The sequence below is a fragment of the Ptychodera flava genome, chromosome 1 (assembly GCF_041260155.1).
Source record: "Ptychodera flava strain L36383 chromosome 1, AS_Pfla_20210202, whole genome shotgun sequence".
Classification (NCBI taxonomy): Eukaryota; Metazoa; Hemichordata; class Enteropneusta; family Ptychoderidae; genus Ptychodera; species Ptychodera flava.
Genome location: NC_091928.1, coordinates 52092296 through 52109067, shown reverse-complemented (window position 1 = coordinate 52109067; position 16772 = coordinate 52092296). Strand labels below are relative to the sequence as shown.

The window sequence follows — 16772 nt, the reverse complement described above, 5'->3', positions numbered from 1 at the left end:
TACTGTGTATTTGTGGTCAGTCACGTGGTTCAGTTCGACCAATCAAAATGCGACGGGCAGGGCATAGTGATATAATACCGGTATATGGAATAACACCCTGTTCACACTGCCATACCTGATTCTGGTCTTTCTTTCACTTCCTTGATGTCACTGTTTTCAAAGGAAAACTCCTTTTTGGCTTTTGACGTTGAATAACCACCTGATGTACTTGTACGCAACTCTGTGGTTTGGACATTTTCATGTGTTTGTTTCCTTGTCTCAGAGCTGCCATTTGTATCCTGTTTAGGTTCCATTGATTGTTCATCATCCTCTTGTGAAGGGATCTCATCGTATGCAGGGTCCTCTGCATCAAAAGTTATGAGATCAACTTCCTTCTGCTGACTTCCATTGGACGGAAGTTGATTTTTGCCCTTGGCGGAATGTTTTGTTTGCTGGCCAGCTGATGCTGGAAGCGAGCCAGTCCGGATTCTTTCGGCGCCAGATTTGGGAGGAGAAACGTTCGCCATTGAGTGCCTGTCTCCGCTATGTCTGGCTGGTTTTTGTGGTGGTGTTTTCATGGGAGGAAGGTTCAGATATCCGTGCGATCCCGTCGGACTGTTTTCAACGGAACTCTCAGCACTAGAACTGGAACCGCTTATTGACTGATAATCCGGGCTTGATAAATTGTCGTAAGGCGTCTGCACAAGTTGGCTCCGTCTGTCTCCCTCTTGGCCAGGTTTTGGTACTGATATCGGCGATGGCCTTTTGATACCTTACAATAAAGAAAAGAAAATTTATAGACAACCACAGGAACCTAAAACAATGTTGTTTCCTTTTCTTGTCTACATACTTGGCTAAGAATTCAATATTTTGCCACTGGATCTTATGAACTGCACATTATTTGTGGAAGTGACAAAAACACTGTTGACACTTTTATGATACAATTACTGGGCCAGTAATGCTAACTTTAGATGATTATTTCATTATTTTTATTTTGTATGCCAATTGAAAATACAAAGACAAAGTCTTGAGTTACGGTTGATATTAAAACAAATAGTGAAAAAATCATCAAAAAGTTAGAATTACTGGGCCTTGAAATGTTTTTATTAAATATATTATTGTACAAAGACCAACTGACCAGTTTTCAACAGCAAGCAAATTTTTTGGACACAGGAAAATATTATTCAAAAGGCTGTACAATCGACTGTTCAATATTTAAATGTCAAGAAAACAATATTGCCTGTTACTGTTACAACTACGCAAATTTCCTTGTGGTACTTCAACTATGGACAGCGCCCTCAAAGAAACAACTGAGAATGCTTTCTTTTATAAACAAGATTTACAGGCAGTGCAAGGTATAATTATTTAATTTTGGCCACACTATTACCTGTAAGAGAAATATTCTCCCATTTAATGGAACAATAACAAACATTTACTGAATCAAAATCAAATTTACATGAGAGGAATTCTGCATAGTCTGACTTCCTAACATCAGTAAGACTCTGTATTTTCATATCTAACTAAACCTACTTATTAGCTTTCTGTACCACGCTCCAATCTTGTCTTTTTCCCTTGCCACCATGGTAATCTGTGAGTCTAATGTCATTTTGGAGCGCGACTTAAAATAGCCACAGTCAATGATACCTTGTTGGCTTGCAAATGTGAAAGTAGGACGTCAAGAACAAACTGTGCGTCACTGAAAGCTTTTAATCACATCTTGCCAGATGCCATGTCAACCTGAATACTGACAGTAATAGCGGTGACATTTCTATGCAGTGGAAACATTCAATCTCTTTGTCAAAAACAGATGTGAAGCCACATGAACAAGTGAACATGTCCGAATTCCTGTACGCACAATCGGCCATCATCCAAATGTTGACAGCTGTGGCTGGAATCAGCTGTAAAGACAACAGCAGGGTGCAATTTGGCCCTATTCAGTAACTTTTTGTGCATTTATAGATACAATTAGGGCATACATGCATTTAGGCACACATCCATTTTGCTATTTGGTTTGGTCTGATTTTGATATTTGGCACAATGTATCTAAATACAGAAAAACACTAACAAAAAATACAAACTCAGAAAAGTTGTAAAATCATTTTCACTGTGGGGTATGATCATTAAGCTCTTCTTTGGAAAAGGTAAAATCACTTAATCCCATGCCTTGAAGAAGACTGCGCTGTAGACATACATAAAATGCAACCAGTCAACTAAAAATACATTGTAGCCATAATGATACTGACTCCCTGGTTCTAGTATTATCTTCTTCATTGTTCTCAAAATACTGCATCTAGAATCATCTGCATCAAGTACTTCAACATATCAATTGGCTACCAGGTCTCACACCGACTTGACTAAGAAATCTTACTACTAACTTACAGAGCTCTCAATGGCCAAGCTCCAGGCTACATTCAAGATCTACTTAAGACCTACAAACATGGTATTGTATGGCGCTCCTACTTGAAAACATTGTGGGCATCTCAACGCAGACTGAAAACATATGGAGGATGGGAGTTCTTGTCTGTGGCTCCATGACTTTGGAATTTCTTACAGTGTGACGTTTGACAAGTATCCATTATGAACAACTCAAAGTATACATTAAAGACTTATTTATTCACAAAGTATACCGCTATGATGTAAACAGACCTTTTCAGGCTTCTGAGAATAAAATGCCTATGATTTTTGAATATTGAAAATACGTTTGATCAGTTGATACTGAGCCAATTATGGTAGCAACCACATCATTTGCCCACTCCTTTGTAAAATGTCACTCATCAGATTATTGAACTGCTGGCTTTAACCACAGTATGTGAGTGAACACCACAGATTCCTTCATACATTGGTCAAAGTCACACTAATCATTGGAAAGCAATGTGAGTTACAGGAAAGCATAGTGATTAAAACCTCATTTCCCTCTACACAGATCAAAGCGTCACCATATTTAGGAGACATTCCAGTTGGTTTGTAATTTGTTTGAAGTTCTCACCCTGAAGGCACAATTTTCTGTTTGAACAACATAAATGAGTATCACATCTTGGTTGCCATGGGCCCTAAGGAGACAATTCAACCTGACAACACGCTGCCATCAATATTGTACACTGAGTCACTAAACAGTGAAAACACTCTATGAGAATGCATGGGTAACAAGGTATGAACTCCTTATTGAAATTCATCAGACTTGCAATGTTAATTTGGACCAATAGAAACACAGAAAGCTCACAAATTGCCCATGACAAGGAATTCTGGGACTCTCAATACCATCAACAATTCTATACAGAGCAAAAACAAGACAGAATTCTAAGTATACAAGTATACTAGTAACAGTATATCAGTATGCAAGCAAGTTGTAACAGATCTCAAAGAGACTTGGTCCCCATATTCACATAATTATATCATTAGAAAAGCAAAACAGGATCATACAGTTTGAAAGATGTCGAATATTAACACAATGTGAATGACAAGTGACTACTGTAGTTTCAACAACAAAATCATTAACGTACAAGAAGAAAGTTGAGAATCAGTTGTACTGCTATCACAATATTTATATATTACAGGTGATTTTGTATAAAGTAATGAGTAAAAACTGCCATCCAACAAACAGAAGTGTTATGAATGATGGTTCAGTTGTCAGCTGCACCTCACAGCTACTCTTTACAATTTGCAGGTTTACCTTGATCTGAATGAACAATGAGCTTGGCTGTAAGCTATATTCTCCTCCACGGCTCTGATAAATAGAGCAGCAGTGAGTTTTTATAAGGAAGAAAGATTGTCACGCCTGCGGTACCAAACAGCCTAGTGAATTCACTTGATTTGATAATTCATCAGATCCATCTAAAAGTAAACTGATTTCTTGCCACAATAGAACACGATTAATAAGCACTTCACAGCAAAGGAAGCTGTCAATAACCAGCTAATATGGTGTTATGTCGAGGCGTTGTATCATATTTATCCAAGGAAATTTATCACAGAGTCTGATTAAATTTATTTATAATTGCATACAGTATCCTATGTACCTTTACCCTTTATGTTAATTCATAGACTGATGCAATGAAACATTCTAACGATACCAATGGGATTCCTTGCTTATTTTACTACTGATTGACAATCAATTTAGTATGGTCTGAAATTTCTCTTTGCAGGCCACATTAAAGCAACTATGAAATTTAAAAATTGCCCGACATTGATTTATACAGAGCCAATGGCATACCAAGGACCAGACTTCTGTTTTTGCTTGAAGTACGATTCCTTCTGGAGTTTCACCTATTCAAAGAGTACCGGTAGTCTGAGTCAGGTAAAGATATATTGCCAACCTGTATGGGCCAAACATTGAAATTACTTTATACTGACAAAAATTCCCCAAGAGATTTGCAAGGACCACCTCAGTCAATTGTAAGAGTATAAAAAATTTGCATATGCATTAATGTGCTCAGTGGAGAAAATTTCAAGCTGATGTATGAGGTAGGAACATCAGCAAAGATTGGTTTCCATAGCAATGGACACATACCCAGGTGCGTGTTTTTTTAAAATTGATGTCTGACCCCCTGGGTGCTGCCTCAATGTCTGGAATTGGATAATAAAAGTATGGCAAGTTTACTCATACTATTCCGACGTGACCAATTTATACAGCCTTGGGGATCATTGTGGATTCCCTACTTCCAAGACTGTCTGTGGAATGTCCTTGGTGGCAGACAAGCATTTGTTGCTAACTGGCAAGGGAATCAGTGTTGATGAATAGAGCAAAGATGAGATGTGGTTTTCAGCTGAGATAACAAAGTATGTGTAAGACATCATTGATGATACAATTTCCAACAATTATTGAAAATAACAGCTTTGAAACAAACTTGGAAAAAATATGGGTTTAGGGCTGTCAAATATCATGATACAAACTGACGTGAAGTTATACCTGTGTCATTGTGCTATGCTCTTTGAATGTAAGCAGTGTGGACATTGCCACTTGGTAGCCATATTGGATCCTATCACAAATGGAAACTGATTTAGATTAGAATGAAATTGTTATTGTAACATGTTTGAATGAAATTAATTAAAAGGCATTTCTGGGAAGTGGCTCAAGACTTCGCTTGTTTCCTGAGGGGAGAAATTTTATATATTGCAGAAATTTTGACAAAAATATATCATCACCAGACATGACAATTACACTACCCACGTTAAAATATTAAAATACAAATGTATGTTGAGGCAACCAAATTTGGTTGGACTAAATGGTGAATATATGGCTATATTTACTACGCTATGTAACTATTGTTCAAGACATAAGGAGAACATTTAATTCAAAATATCACTAGTTTGAAGCTTTGTAACTCAAAGTGCATTTTAAGTTCAATTTCAAGAAACTAATAAAAACTTTTTGTGACACTGGAAAATGCAGGACAAGCTGTCATCACTACTTTTATGAGTTACCTGTACTCTAACGGGTAGATGTTCTATCTACAGATGGAAGTTGATAAAATTTATCACACATCAACACCCACTCAGATGGTGCAGAAAATTAATTCCTGTGAAAGGAAATATTTCCAAATTACTTTCTGACCTGAATGGCTTCACAAATCAGATTGAGCAGATTTACTCACTAATTCTCTCTCTGTCTCTGAATTGCAATTGGAAGAGAAAGCCTTACTTGATTCATTTTTCACACTGGTTTAATTATTTTTTTTCTCCATCTAATGGTTCATGACAGGTTCTTCATGAGTAAAAAACTCCTGCATTGGCACGGCTACAAAGGTTGACTGCTTCTCTAAACTCTCAATATCATCCTCTGTGTTTCTACATCCTTTGAAAATATCCATTTTTTAAAAGTACAGGTATCTATGGAAAATGACTCAAGACTTAGCTTGTTCCTGTATCATATTTATCATTTTTCCATTAAAATTCTGCAACGTATTCCCTCCTGTCCACTTGTCATCAAAAATCCAAAATACACAATCCATTTTCTGGTATTTCTCATGTCATTTGCTTCATTGCCATTTATATGCTATTCCGACTAAACTGCACATTCCATAAGTTTTTCTGATGTTCAACGATCAGCATCTGTCCCCCATGACAAACAGTACCATTAAATGTCACTACATCCTGTCCAGCACTCATCCAGCTGCACCATCTATCAATTATCAATCTCAACTGACATTGCTAATTCTTATTTATCAAATCCAATGACATATTTGCATATTACAACTCGATATCACACCCACTTCCTTGTAAAGTCACACCCTACATGATACAAATCAATCATGTAAAAACCTACACAAACATGTCAAAATACCTTGTCTAAAAGGGATAATAATTGAACATAATGTGTTAACTAACAATGACCAACCTCACCTTTGATCATAGCAGATATTTCCTGCGACTTTGGTGATAAGTTTTCTTCCACAATTTCAAGTGCTGTCTTCTTGTCCTCGTTGCGGCATGTCGTGTCTACACCATGTTCCATCAGCAAGCGTACAACTTCTAGCTTGCCGTACAATGCCGCCTCGTGAAGGGCAGTTCCACAGGAGCTCTGCAAAGAAGGACAAAGTTCAAGACTTTGTTGACATGTGAAGTAGCAGATAGCGTAAATGAACTGTTACAGTATCATTTTAAGGTTGTGTTTCCATGAAATGACATTGACTTTCTGTTCAAAATCTGATATGTCTTCAACATGCTAGAATTGCAACAGTGTAAGTGACGAAAAGGAAATGTACCTCGGAAAATGTTCTTCTAAAACAAGTTTTTAAAATTTAATAAAAAGTGATATGAAGACCACATAATCATCCAAATGAAAACAAAATTTATTCACTGCAAAGATCAGTCTTCAGAATACTGAGTGGTCAGCAATTTTTAAGTAATTCTCATTCATGATGATTGATCCAATTGTTTTTAAGGATTTTCATGTATCCTTTGAACATGCGATAAACTTTGCGGTTCATCATCACAAGCTGCATTGCATGAATAGACATCTATCCAATCTACATGTCAGAATACTTTGTGAAAATACAACAGCTATACCAGTATCATAACCAGTGTGATGTGGTCTGTCATGTGGCTGTACATGGGAATGTTTACTTTGTGTATGTGTAACTGTCATTGAGTGTGCATGTCCTGTGCAGTCTGGTTTCATAACGGACATCCACATCAATGTGAGATAAATATCATCAGTAGAGTAAACACTGGCCAGAACAATATTTGATACATTGCGCAAACATCCACACTACAGGAATGGTGGATAGATGCAATGCAATATCACTGAACCCTGGGTAAATGATGCAGGGTACTGCAACAAGGCTTGTATGGCATGTGAAAGCGAGGTCACCACATTAGAAGTGAACACAGTGGCACAGAGCTCATTGCTTCAGCAGTGGGGGCCAAGGGAACTCAATTCAGTAATGTCTAACTAACGATCATTCCGCATCAAAAATTCAACAAGTATACACTCAGACGCGCACATGGGGCTACTACGGAAAATCACCATCAATGAAAAAATCCTGTTTTTAAAACCCAAGCTACATCCTGATACATCCATCCTTGTTAAAAGCTTCTCATTATCTCACCAGCGACATTTTCAAAATTATACATGAGCAATGATTCCTGTTTAACCATTAATTAGGCTAGCCTGTCTTACCAAAATGACAGACACAATTGATGGATAACTACTTAATATGCCAGACAAAAAACCACCCTGAAGAATTTTTTCACCACTGGCTCCACTGTAGGAGGTAGTGTAATAATTCATGCTAGTGGTGGCGACATGTAAAAATTGCCCAATGCATTGGTCGGGGTAATTACGATACCAGTGTGGTACTATGACGAGTGGGAAAGTCAGAGAGCAAACTGTTAGCCGCTGGGAAGAATGAGCCGTTTCTTCACTTGCCAAGAAGCTGTCAGTCTTGCCACTATTAAGAATGCTCCCTTGCTGAGCGGAGCATAACCTTTCACATTTGATGATATACAACTCAAACAGTCCATACTGCAACACTACCAACTTTAAATCACCACACTCTTTATGAAGGTGCAGCTGCAGCATGAAGATTTTTACTGTGTATATATTTGATTTTCTATCATTTAAAACAACATGCCTGTCAAAGTATCCAATACCACACAGTTATACGTCCACAGTGGTGCATTTTAGATACAACCTCTGATATCATCACTTGGAATAAGATCAGTGGCAAGTTTTGAATCAGCCAATTACAATTTCAAATGGACACTTAACCTCTCCAAGGTCACCTGGTAATGTCAGGGTCAAGCAAACTTTACTTGACCTGCATAAAATAAGCACAACAATCTAGTCTATTCATAGGTTTCTGGTGTAAAACAATTCCTGTCCATATTTAGTACAGTTTATTGAAGGAATATTTCACACTAACCAGTTTGCTCACTCATTTCACCTTTATGGTAAATACTCATTTTCCAACAATCTATTGCAGTGTGAATCATATCACGACTTTCTAAAGGCTTGCAGAAATGATTGAGAAAGTATAATTTTGTATCAGTATTTATCAAATTATTCCCAAAATATTTCAATTGCCTAAGTGCTGTGGTTTTGTCATAAGTATAGTTCACAACAAATATATTGGTGCTACGGTAGGCTGTAAGGAATTTTGTAATGTATGTACGGACGGCTTTTGCACAGCTTGGAAAAACAGAGGTGGGTAATTTACATAACAATTCACACTTTGCATAATGTTTGTTTTGTTTTAAAAACGTATTCTTTTGTATAATCATTAACATGAGAATAGACTGGCAGAGGGGTGGTGCACCCCTAAAAATCCTCTTATGGAGAACCCGGTCCATATTGAAGCCTGACACTGGAATGATCAAACCACTACTTTATTGTGAATAAGCTACATGAACATTTCACACTTTCAAAGCAATGGTCTATGTAAATGAGGTGCATCATGCAAATTACCAATGGTCTGCAATTTAACCATAACTTTCTGAAAGTCTTGATGGGCAAATTAAACCAAGAACTCAGTCAACATTAACAACTACATTCAATTGGCCTGCACAGTCAAATTCATAAACTGCCTAAAGTATCACTATCATCAACCATGCAGATTGTTTTATGGCTAATCATTGACATAAAACTTGCTGTGATTTCTAAAATTCCTTTCACTAGATGTCATATGACTAGCAAACAACACAAAGTGAAAAGCCAATACTTTTGACTTTAAAGTCCAAGGGCAAATCACAACAAACATAAATGGAATTGATGACAATGTTGATAAGAATTTCTCGCTGAAAATATTCTACTAATGCTCCTCTGTATGGCCTGTCATATATACATAACATTTATATTTGTCAATGAGATGTTCAAGAAATCTATATGTATGAGATGAAGATAGACATCTGGTTGTTAAAGGTGATATGTTTCCATGACGACATTATCAAATTGTGGCACAACTACTGTCTCCGTGGAAACATTTTACAGAATCCCATTACGAAATGAAATTGATCATGAAAATATCATCTCCGTGGTAACATTTGACATTTTTTGTCTCTGTATCACACGCAAGAGTAGATGATTGAGCACAACAGTTTAACGACAAGAAAACTGTGATGGTACTAAGTGATAAAACTTTGCTAGCTGAGTTGACTCATTGAGGGACATGGAATGTTACACACGTCATGGTACGCTGAGTTGAAAACTGTAATCGGAAAATGCGATACCACTTTGAGAGACAGACAGCTAATTAATTTTTAATCTTCCAAGCACAACAAAACCATAGAAAAACAGATTCTATATCTTTGGGTGACTACGGTAACTTTGGCATCATTGTTAATTTTTGTAATTGGTAGATTTGATATCTTCCTGAAAGACAGACTACTTATTAATTTTTAAACTTTCAAGTATAACAAAACCAGACACAAACAGACACCACATCTCTGAGTACAAGTACTCAAATGGCCACGAATCATAGTTGAATTCTTTCAAAAACTGTACTATACTCACGGTCCAATGAATACAGCAACGACAGAAAAACACAAGTCAAACACACAGTAGATGGATTCTCTCTAGTAAAGGAGTTTGAACTGCAACTGTCATACAACACGTTCAAAGAGTATTTTCCTTGAGTAGGCAGACACAGTGAAAACACAGTTGGATGGTTAACGGAGGAGTATACCCAGCTGTTATATTCGTGAGTTCAATGATTAACTTCATGCAATGATGCTGTCAACTGGCACATTCCATGCTCATGTAGGGAGGTACAGCAATAGCACAATGAGGGAAACATGAGGCATGTTTATGATGTACATGAATCTAAAACCTGACAAGTTAATAACTACATTACAATGTCTTGTTGTAATGGAAAGTCTGCAGCACCACTGTTGAGATTTTTTTGAATGTAATAATTATTATAAAAATTAGCAATATTATATAGTTGCTTAATCTACCAATTGTCCACCAAAACATGATGTAGTACACAGTGTTGATACTATTCTATATTGAGGAAATGATCTTCAGTTCCAAAGTTTTCCTGGAATTCATGATGCCCACGTCTTGCCACTTGCCCCTACTGCCCACACCCTACTATAGAATTACATCACTTCCTGTCAATTACATCATTTCCTGTCAATTCCAATCACCTATTCCCATATCAGTATGTAACTTGAGCAGACACACTAATTACAGAGCAATTTACTCTAACCAAGCAGTAATTCATATTTTATAACATGCATTATAGTCTTGACAAATAACAAGGAAATGAAATAACCAGCACAACGAGTCATCTTTCTTGTTTTTCAACACACTAATCATAATATTACATCATGAAAACAAACAAAGTAATTTTACTGTTAAATTACAATTTATGTCATTTCCGTTTTCCTTAACTTTATATCATAGGAAATTACTATTCTTTTACAAACAAATGAAAGAATGTTAAGGCCCTTTCTGAAGTACTTTCACACCATTACTACTGGCTGAGATGAATAACATAATAGTCAGCTTGACAGAAAACTGTGTACATTGAATAGCACTTATAAGCAGCTTGTTCTAAATAAAAATTATTTAAAGAATAATCTGAATGCCTACTTTGTCTGAATAGAGTATGTGCATTTCTTTTCTCAATGGAACAGTAAAATCTATCATTCTGAGTCTCTATCACATCAAAGATTGATTCTTCACTGAGAATTTACATTGCTCACTTCAATTCATGCCTGTGTGAAGTTTCAGATATTTGCGTTTCTCATTTATGTCGGTAACACAGCGGAAATTTAAGCGCTTGGAATGTTTTGAAAACACATATCCTACAGAGAGATGGTTCAATCAACTCACTTCCCTCAGGGTCAGACAGAAAGAGATGCCGGTGGTAGGGTGACCTTGGCGACCTTAAAATCGGGCGCTACGAGGGGTCAACTTGATATGTCAGCAATAAGTATCGATTTCTGTTATTTGATACAATGACCACAGCAAACCTATTAGACTAACCACTTCAACGATGTAACATTTTCTTTTGAAAACAGTGCCTCAATGAACGGCGCACACTCCTGTGCATTTCAGAGCTGGCATATTCTTTTGCTGGGTTTGCTATGAAAACTGGAATCATTTAACCTTTGACCCTTTCATAGTTCCATGACCTGACTTTAGACTGTTGTCACTGTCTTCATATCATCTAACTCACTAAAGTAAACAGGAATTGACAACTGCCGAGAACTAGTCATCAGACAGTTCACAAAATGTATTGAATTTGTTTCGAAAAATTCAGCGGAAGTTTTCATGAACTCATAGACAGTCTATCATATGCTAACCTAGTAATTGGTAGGATTTGGATCTCAGCAAGTCAGGACTAATTCACCGACCACAAAATTTACAATTATGCGGAAGTACTAAAGCCTGTTTTGAAATGTGGTTTCCATGTAATATCATCTATCAATAACAAAATGTATGTTCAATGTCAATCACATTTATTATTAGAAGGCTGTGAGAGATTTATGCCGGAAGTTTCTCAAAAAGTTTTAAATTGTTTTCTCACTCAATGTTGATGAACTCAATTGTTTTCAACACACACTTGGATACGCAATAAGCATCATGGTGAATGGCAGGATATAAATTTGCTGAGATCATTTCATTCTTTAGAGATTTCCTCTCAACATATCAAATGTATGGTTGGGTACGTAAACTCTGTTGTAAGCTGTATATGCAATCAGACTCAGAGGGACACTGTCACTGTGTTTTGTGCATGTCAAGAAATAGTGGAACTCTTTTTATACCCTTTCACTGCGATGAATTGGTATATCCCTATTGTTTTAACTCGGTTGGTTTGACCTATATATGGAAATATTGGGGTGAAAGGGTTTAAAGTGTTAATGCACTCAATTTGTGTAAATGTATGATTTGATGAAAGTGTATCTTCCCTGTATGCAAATAGTTGTTTCTTTGCTGGAGCAATCATTAGCTTATTTGCATATGTACCGTATATCTGAGAGATCTGTACATATATTTGTTCATCTGCATATCTATATTATACATATATCAGAAATTGTGTTATCTTTTTGTTCATCTGTTTTGTCAGTATTAAAGGCTGAAGGTAATGTTTCATTGAGCACATCAAACACATCAAGACATGATATAACCTCAAATAGTACGAAAAATGGAAAAATAATATCCCTTTAAAAAGTAATTTTACTACAGTAAAAGCCATACTGAATCATTTTGCAGTCTAAGGTGCTGAGAATATTGATTTCTTATTAGCTCCCTCAGACAGTCTGAAGTTACTTAATCTCATTAGACACAATGAAATCACCGGAATTGAGACGTGTTAGTTTTCTATTAACGGCTGAGGTGCTAATTACAATTGTCTGAAAAAAAATCAATTATTTCAATCAATTTGCTTGGAATATTATGTCATTCTGGTCTAAAATTTCTAATTGAATCTTGATAGAAAATCAATGAATTATACCAGACATAGATCTTCTTATATTGTAGACTTCATCACAGTGGCTGCTTCACAGTAGAAATTTTCAACTTTGAAGAAAGCACTGAAATTTTACTTAAACCATCTTTGCCATATATCGACTACCTTTTTCACACATTCACACATGGTACACCATAATTTCTAAGATTTAAATCATATTCTTGGAAATTATACGACCACATACTATCAACCACTTTACTTTATTCCAGCAAAACAATACTAAATTCAAACGGCAAAACACAAATGAAATACATCTTAGAAACATCAAGCTTTGTAAGCTTTCCACATAATTTTAAGATTGTCATGCTGTGTACCATGATCACACTAGAATTAGTGATTTAAAAATACTAAAGGGCAAGCAATTACTACATATCCACCTCGTATCATAGATGAAAGATTTTAAATTGGAAATCAAAATTGGTTTCATTTTATAATCTTGTATGCTGATGAAGTCTGTCAAGAGATTGACTGTCTTGAACTGCATGACTGTGTGGTTCTTTCATGAGAAAAACTACCCATCTACATCCAACTGTAACTTGGAAACCTTGAAGTTACAATATTGTACGTATTTTAGAGACAAATGAATATTTTATCAACCGTTCTGTATATTCTTTGTGGATGCATAAAACTAATGCATTATATGGAGAGAGAAGTAAAAGACTGAGCATTTCTGAAAAACAAAACCTTAATTGCGTGTACATCTTCAAATACACCATTGACTGTAGTCTGTCATCCCTGTCTGTAAATGGTTTGGTCCAATTCAGCCTGACAGGCAAGGAGAGTTTTTTTGCAGATTGAAACTGACCTGACTTGACACGAAATAAAAAGTTTGCCCCTTCTACATAATCAAATCAAAGTGAATATTCTCTAAAGTCAATCCACCGCGGTAATTTGCAGCTTTACCTAGCTGCATCTGTTAATTTCCCTGTCAAAATTACACTCAAATATTATGTCCTCTTTTGACCTTCATTAAAGGTTCCATTTGAGCACCCCTTGCTGCGTAATCGGACAGACTTCTCCCGAGGGGAGTTAAAAGCGTCTCCAGATCTGCCGCCATTGTCAATGGCAACAGGAAATTAGTTCATCAGAGATGGAGGATAAATTAGACAATGCTCCACTTTATTTCATTCCTATCTTGATTAATTCTCATCAACTGACACTGCATTGGTAATGAAAAAGCTTGCTTTGGTGTAAGAGATTATCCAGTCAATGTAAATTAGAGTTCCATGGCTTGAACAATGAACTGATTTCAATGATATCTTACAGATAATTGGAAATCCACTTTCTCGTCGCGACAGCACCCACTGTCAACAGCAGGTGATACGCACCAACTCAAACCACAGCATAGTCAAAAGACACTCAAGTGATAGTCAGCCACTGGACAAAAACCACTTGAAGGAGTACATGGAGCTTACCTACTTCAAGATGTACGCATCAATTGATCCACAGTCAAATGATTGACAGGCAAGGCTTTGATGAGAGTGACATCAGCTAACACTCAAGTCATACCACAGCTTACTGCTGAGTATTGTAAAAGAACCATTACACCATCTGCATCAACACTACATTCAGGGCAATCAATGAAGAATTTATTGAACATTCAACATCTGTTGAAAGAACTCTCTCTACAAAGCCGCTACGATTTGGAGAAATGTATGAGTCTGAGAGTGTGTATAATATGTGCACATTATTTTGATATAGAGACATAAAAACATGTAAATACACTAAGAAAATTCTGTCTTTTTATTCAAGATAATATATATATATATATATATATATATATATATATATATATATATATATATGTATCTGTAAAGGGTTTTGCATTGTCATACATATCTTTGGTTATTGACAGCCATACATATCTTTGGCTATTGACGGTCATACATATCTTTGTATGTCATACATATCTTTGGCTATTGACGGCAATTCACACTGAGAGACTTCCTCCATCCAGTTGAAGGCTGTAAATTGAACACCTGAACACATAATCTGACACATCCTTGAGAAGCTACCAATTTGTTACTAGTAATAGTGTTGACATGTGAACGCTGACACATGTCTACGTGTCAAGTGTGTCAGCAAAGCTTCTTTAAGCTTATACACAGACCTTCCAGCTACTCGGATATCCAGTTAAACACTCCGGGTGATTTTACAGTTCCTGTCTTTAAGACCTAGCCGTTGCCCAATGACCATATTGTCAACCTCTCTGAAGTGAAGGACCAACTTTCAAACTTTTTGTATTCAATTTTTACAATTTCATGCAACCCTCTATTTTATCTGACAAATATTTCTGCAGTTGATATTTTTGTTGTAGTTTAATAATATTGCAAATCTTTTTGTTGTATGATAACATAGCAACATTAATAAATTGTGTTAAATGTAACATCTATTTATTACAAGTTTATACTTTTAGAAAGCTATTATACATTGTGATCATGAAAAAGAAAAATAATATTATGGTAAAGAAATATTTTACGGAAAATGCACACTGATGAAATACACTAATGCCAGGCTGTAAGGCCAAAAAAAAATTGATTTGTTTCTGGTCAGCGCGCGCATCACTTCAAATTGTGCGCGTCAACTCTTTTTTTTTCCTGTTTTTCATTTACCCCGATGGAAAAAAAGGGGAAAACGTATCAAATTCCACCAAAAATATAAAAAAAATTGAAAAAAAAAATCGCGTCGCCGCATCATTTTTGCCACATGTCAATGACCAGAAACAAACCTATTATTTTTTTTGGCCTAATTACGTGACGTAGCAGTATCAGTAATGGATCTGTGAAGGGAAAGCTAATTTCAGATTATTGTCAGATACACAAGAATTGCAACACAAACTAATTGACAGCCTATTGTCTAGTTGAAGGGATGTTGAATGTGAGAATTTTCAGTAGACATAATACGTTCAAACTATGTTCATCTGATCTGACATTTTCAAAGCCTGGACAAAACCAGCTTAATAGCATTTCTATGCTTAGTCTGAGGTAATCTTTCCTTGTATTGCTGCGGCAGAACACAAAATATAGAGAAATTAATTTCACACGACTGAACATACTGGATGTCAAGGTACACCTGCCATGGTATTAATTTCAGTTATTGACCCTCGATGTAATGTACTAATTATCCGGTGATCAATAGTCAATACAGGGTAAAGTGAATCAGGCTGTAAGGCAGCACCAATAATCTCATACAATTTCCATTCTGAATAATGTAGGTCAGACAGATATACAGGAATAGACAGTCAGCTGTCTAGGATATTAGACTTAATACAAACCATTGGCAACATTAATAATACGCAATCGGATGGGCACGGCAATCATGTGGCTTAAGGTGTCAGACTGTCTGTCTGGCTGTCTGTCAATCCATCTGTCTGTGTCTTTTAGACTGGAAAATTGCATGACTTTCATTGTGTATCTCTTTTATAAACCTCATCCAATGTTGTGTTTAAAGCAATCAATCTCTGCTTGTTACAAGTTGAATTTTATTGCCTTTCTCCTGCCACAGTCTTTCAATTTTACCTGTGATATTGCAGCTCTTTCTCCATTGTTATACTCTCATCTATTTCTATATCCATTGAACATGATCTCTCTCTCTCTCTCTCTCTCTCTCTCTCTCTCTCTCTCTCTCTCTCTCTCTCGTCTTGTCTCTGTCTCTCTCTCTCTCTCTCTCTCTCTCTCTCTCTCTCTCTGACGTAAGACAGTTTTAAACTTGTATGTCAAAACATCAAAATATGAGACAAACATCAGTTTTACAACCAATCAGTACACTAATAAGACTTAAAATTTCTCAATAAACAGCTAGTGCTTGCTTCAGCCTTTGTGAAGTAACTTCAACTCAAATACTTTATATACACACATATGGAAATATAAAATGGTACATTTG

General features: G+C 36.2%; 1 protein-coding gene across 5 annotated transcripts in view; it reads right to left on the bottom strand.

Annotated features, from left to right (window-relative positions):
- LOC139140636 (ankyrin repeat and SAM domain-containing protein 1A-like) overlaps window positions 1-16772 on the bottom strand; it is a 137020-nt gene that overhangs the window by 52685 nt on the left and 67563 nt on the right. For 4 of the 5 annotated variants that reach the window (XM_070710016.1, XM_070709997.1, XM_070710009.1 and 1 more), the window contains 2 exons: window positions 6316-6493; window positions 116-751 (listed from right to left, as the gene is read on the bottom strand). In XM_070710016.1, the coding sequence (XP_070566117.1) occupies window positions 116-751; window positions 6316-6493 (814 nt within the window). Of the gene's footprint in view, window positions 1-115; window positions 752-6315; window positions 6494-9925; window positions 10107-16772 lie in introns of those variants that run through there. The other variant, XM_070710030.1, reaches the window with a different exon arrangement.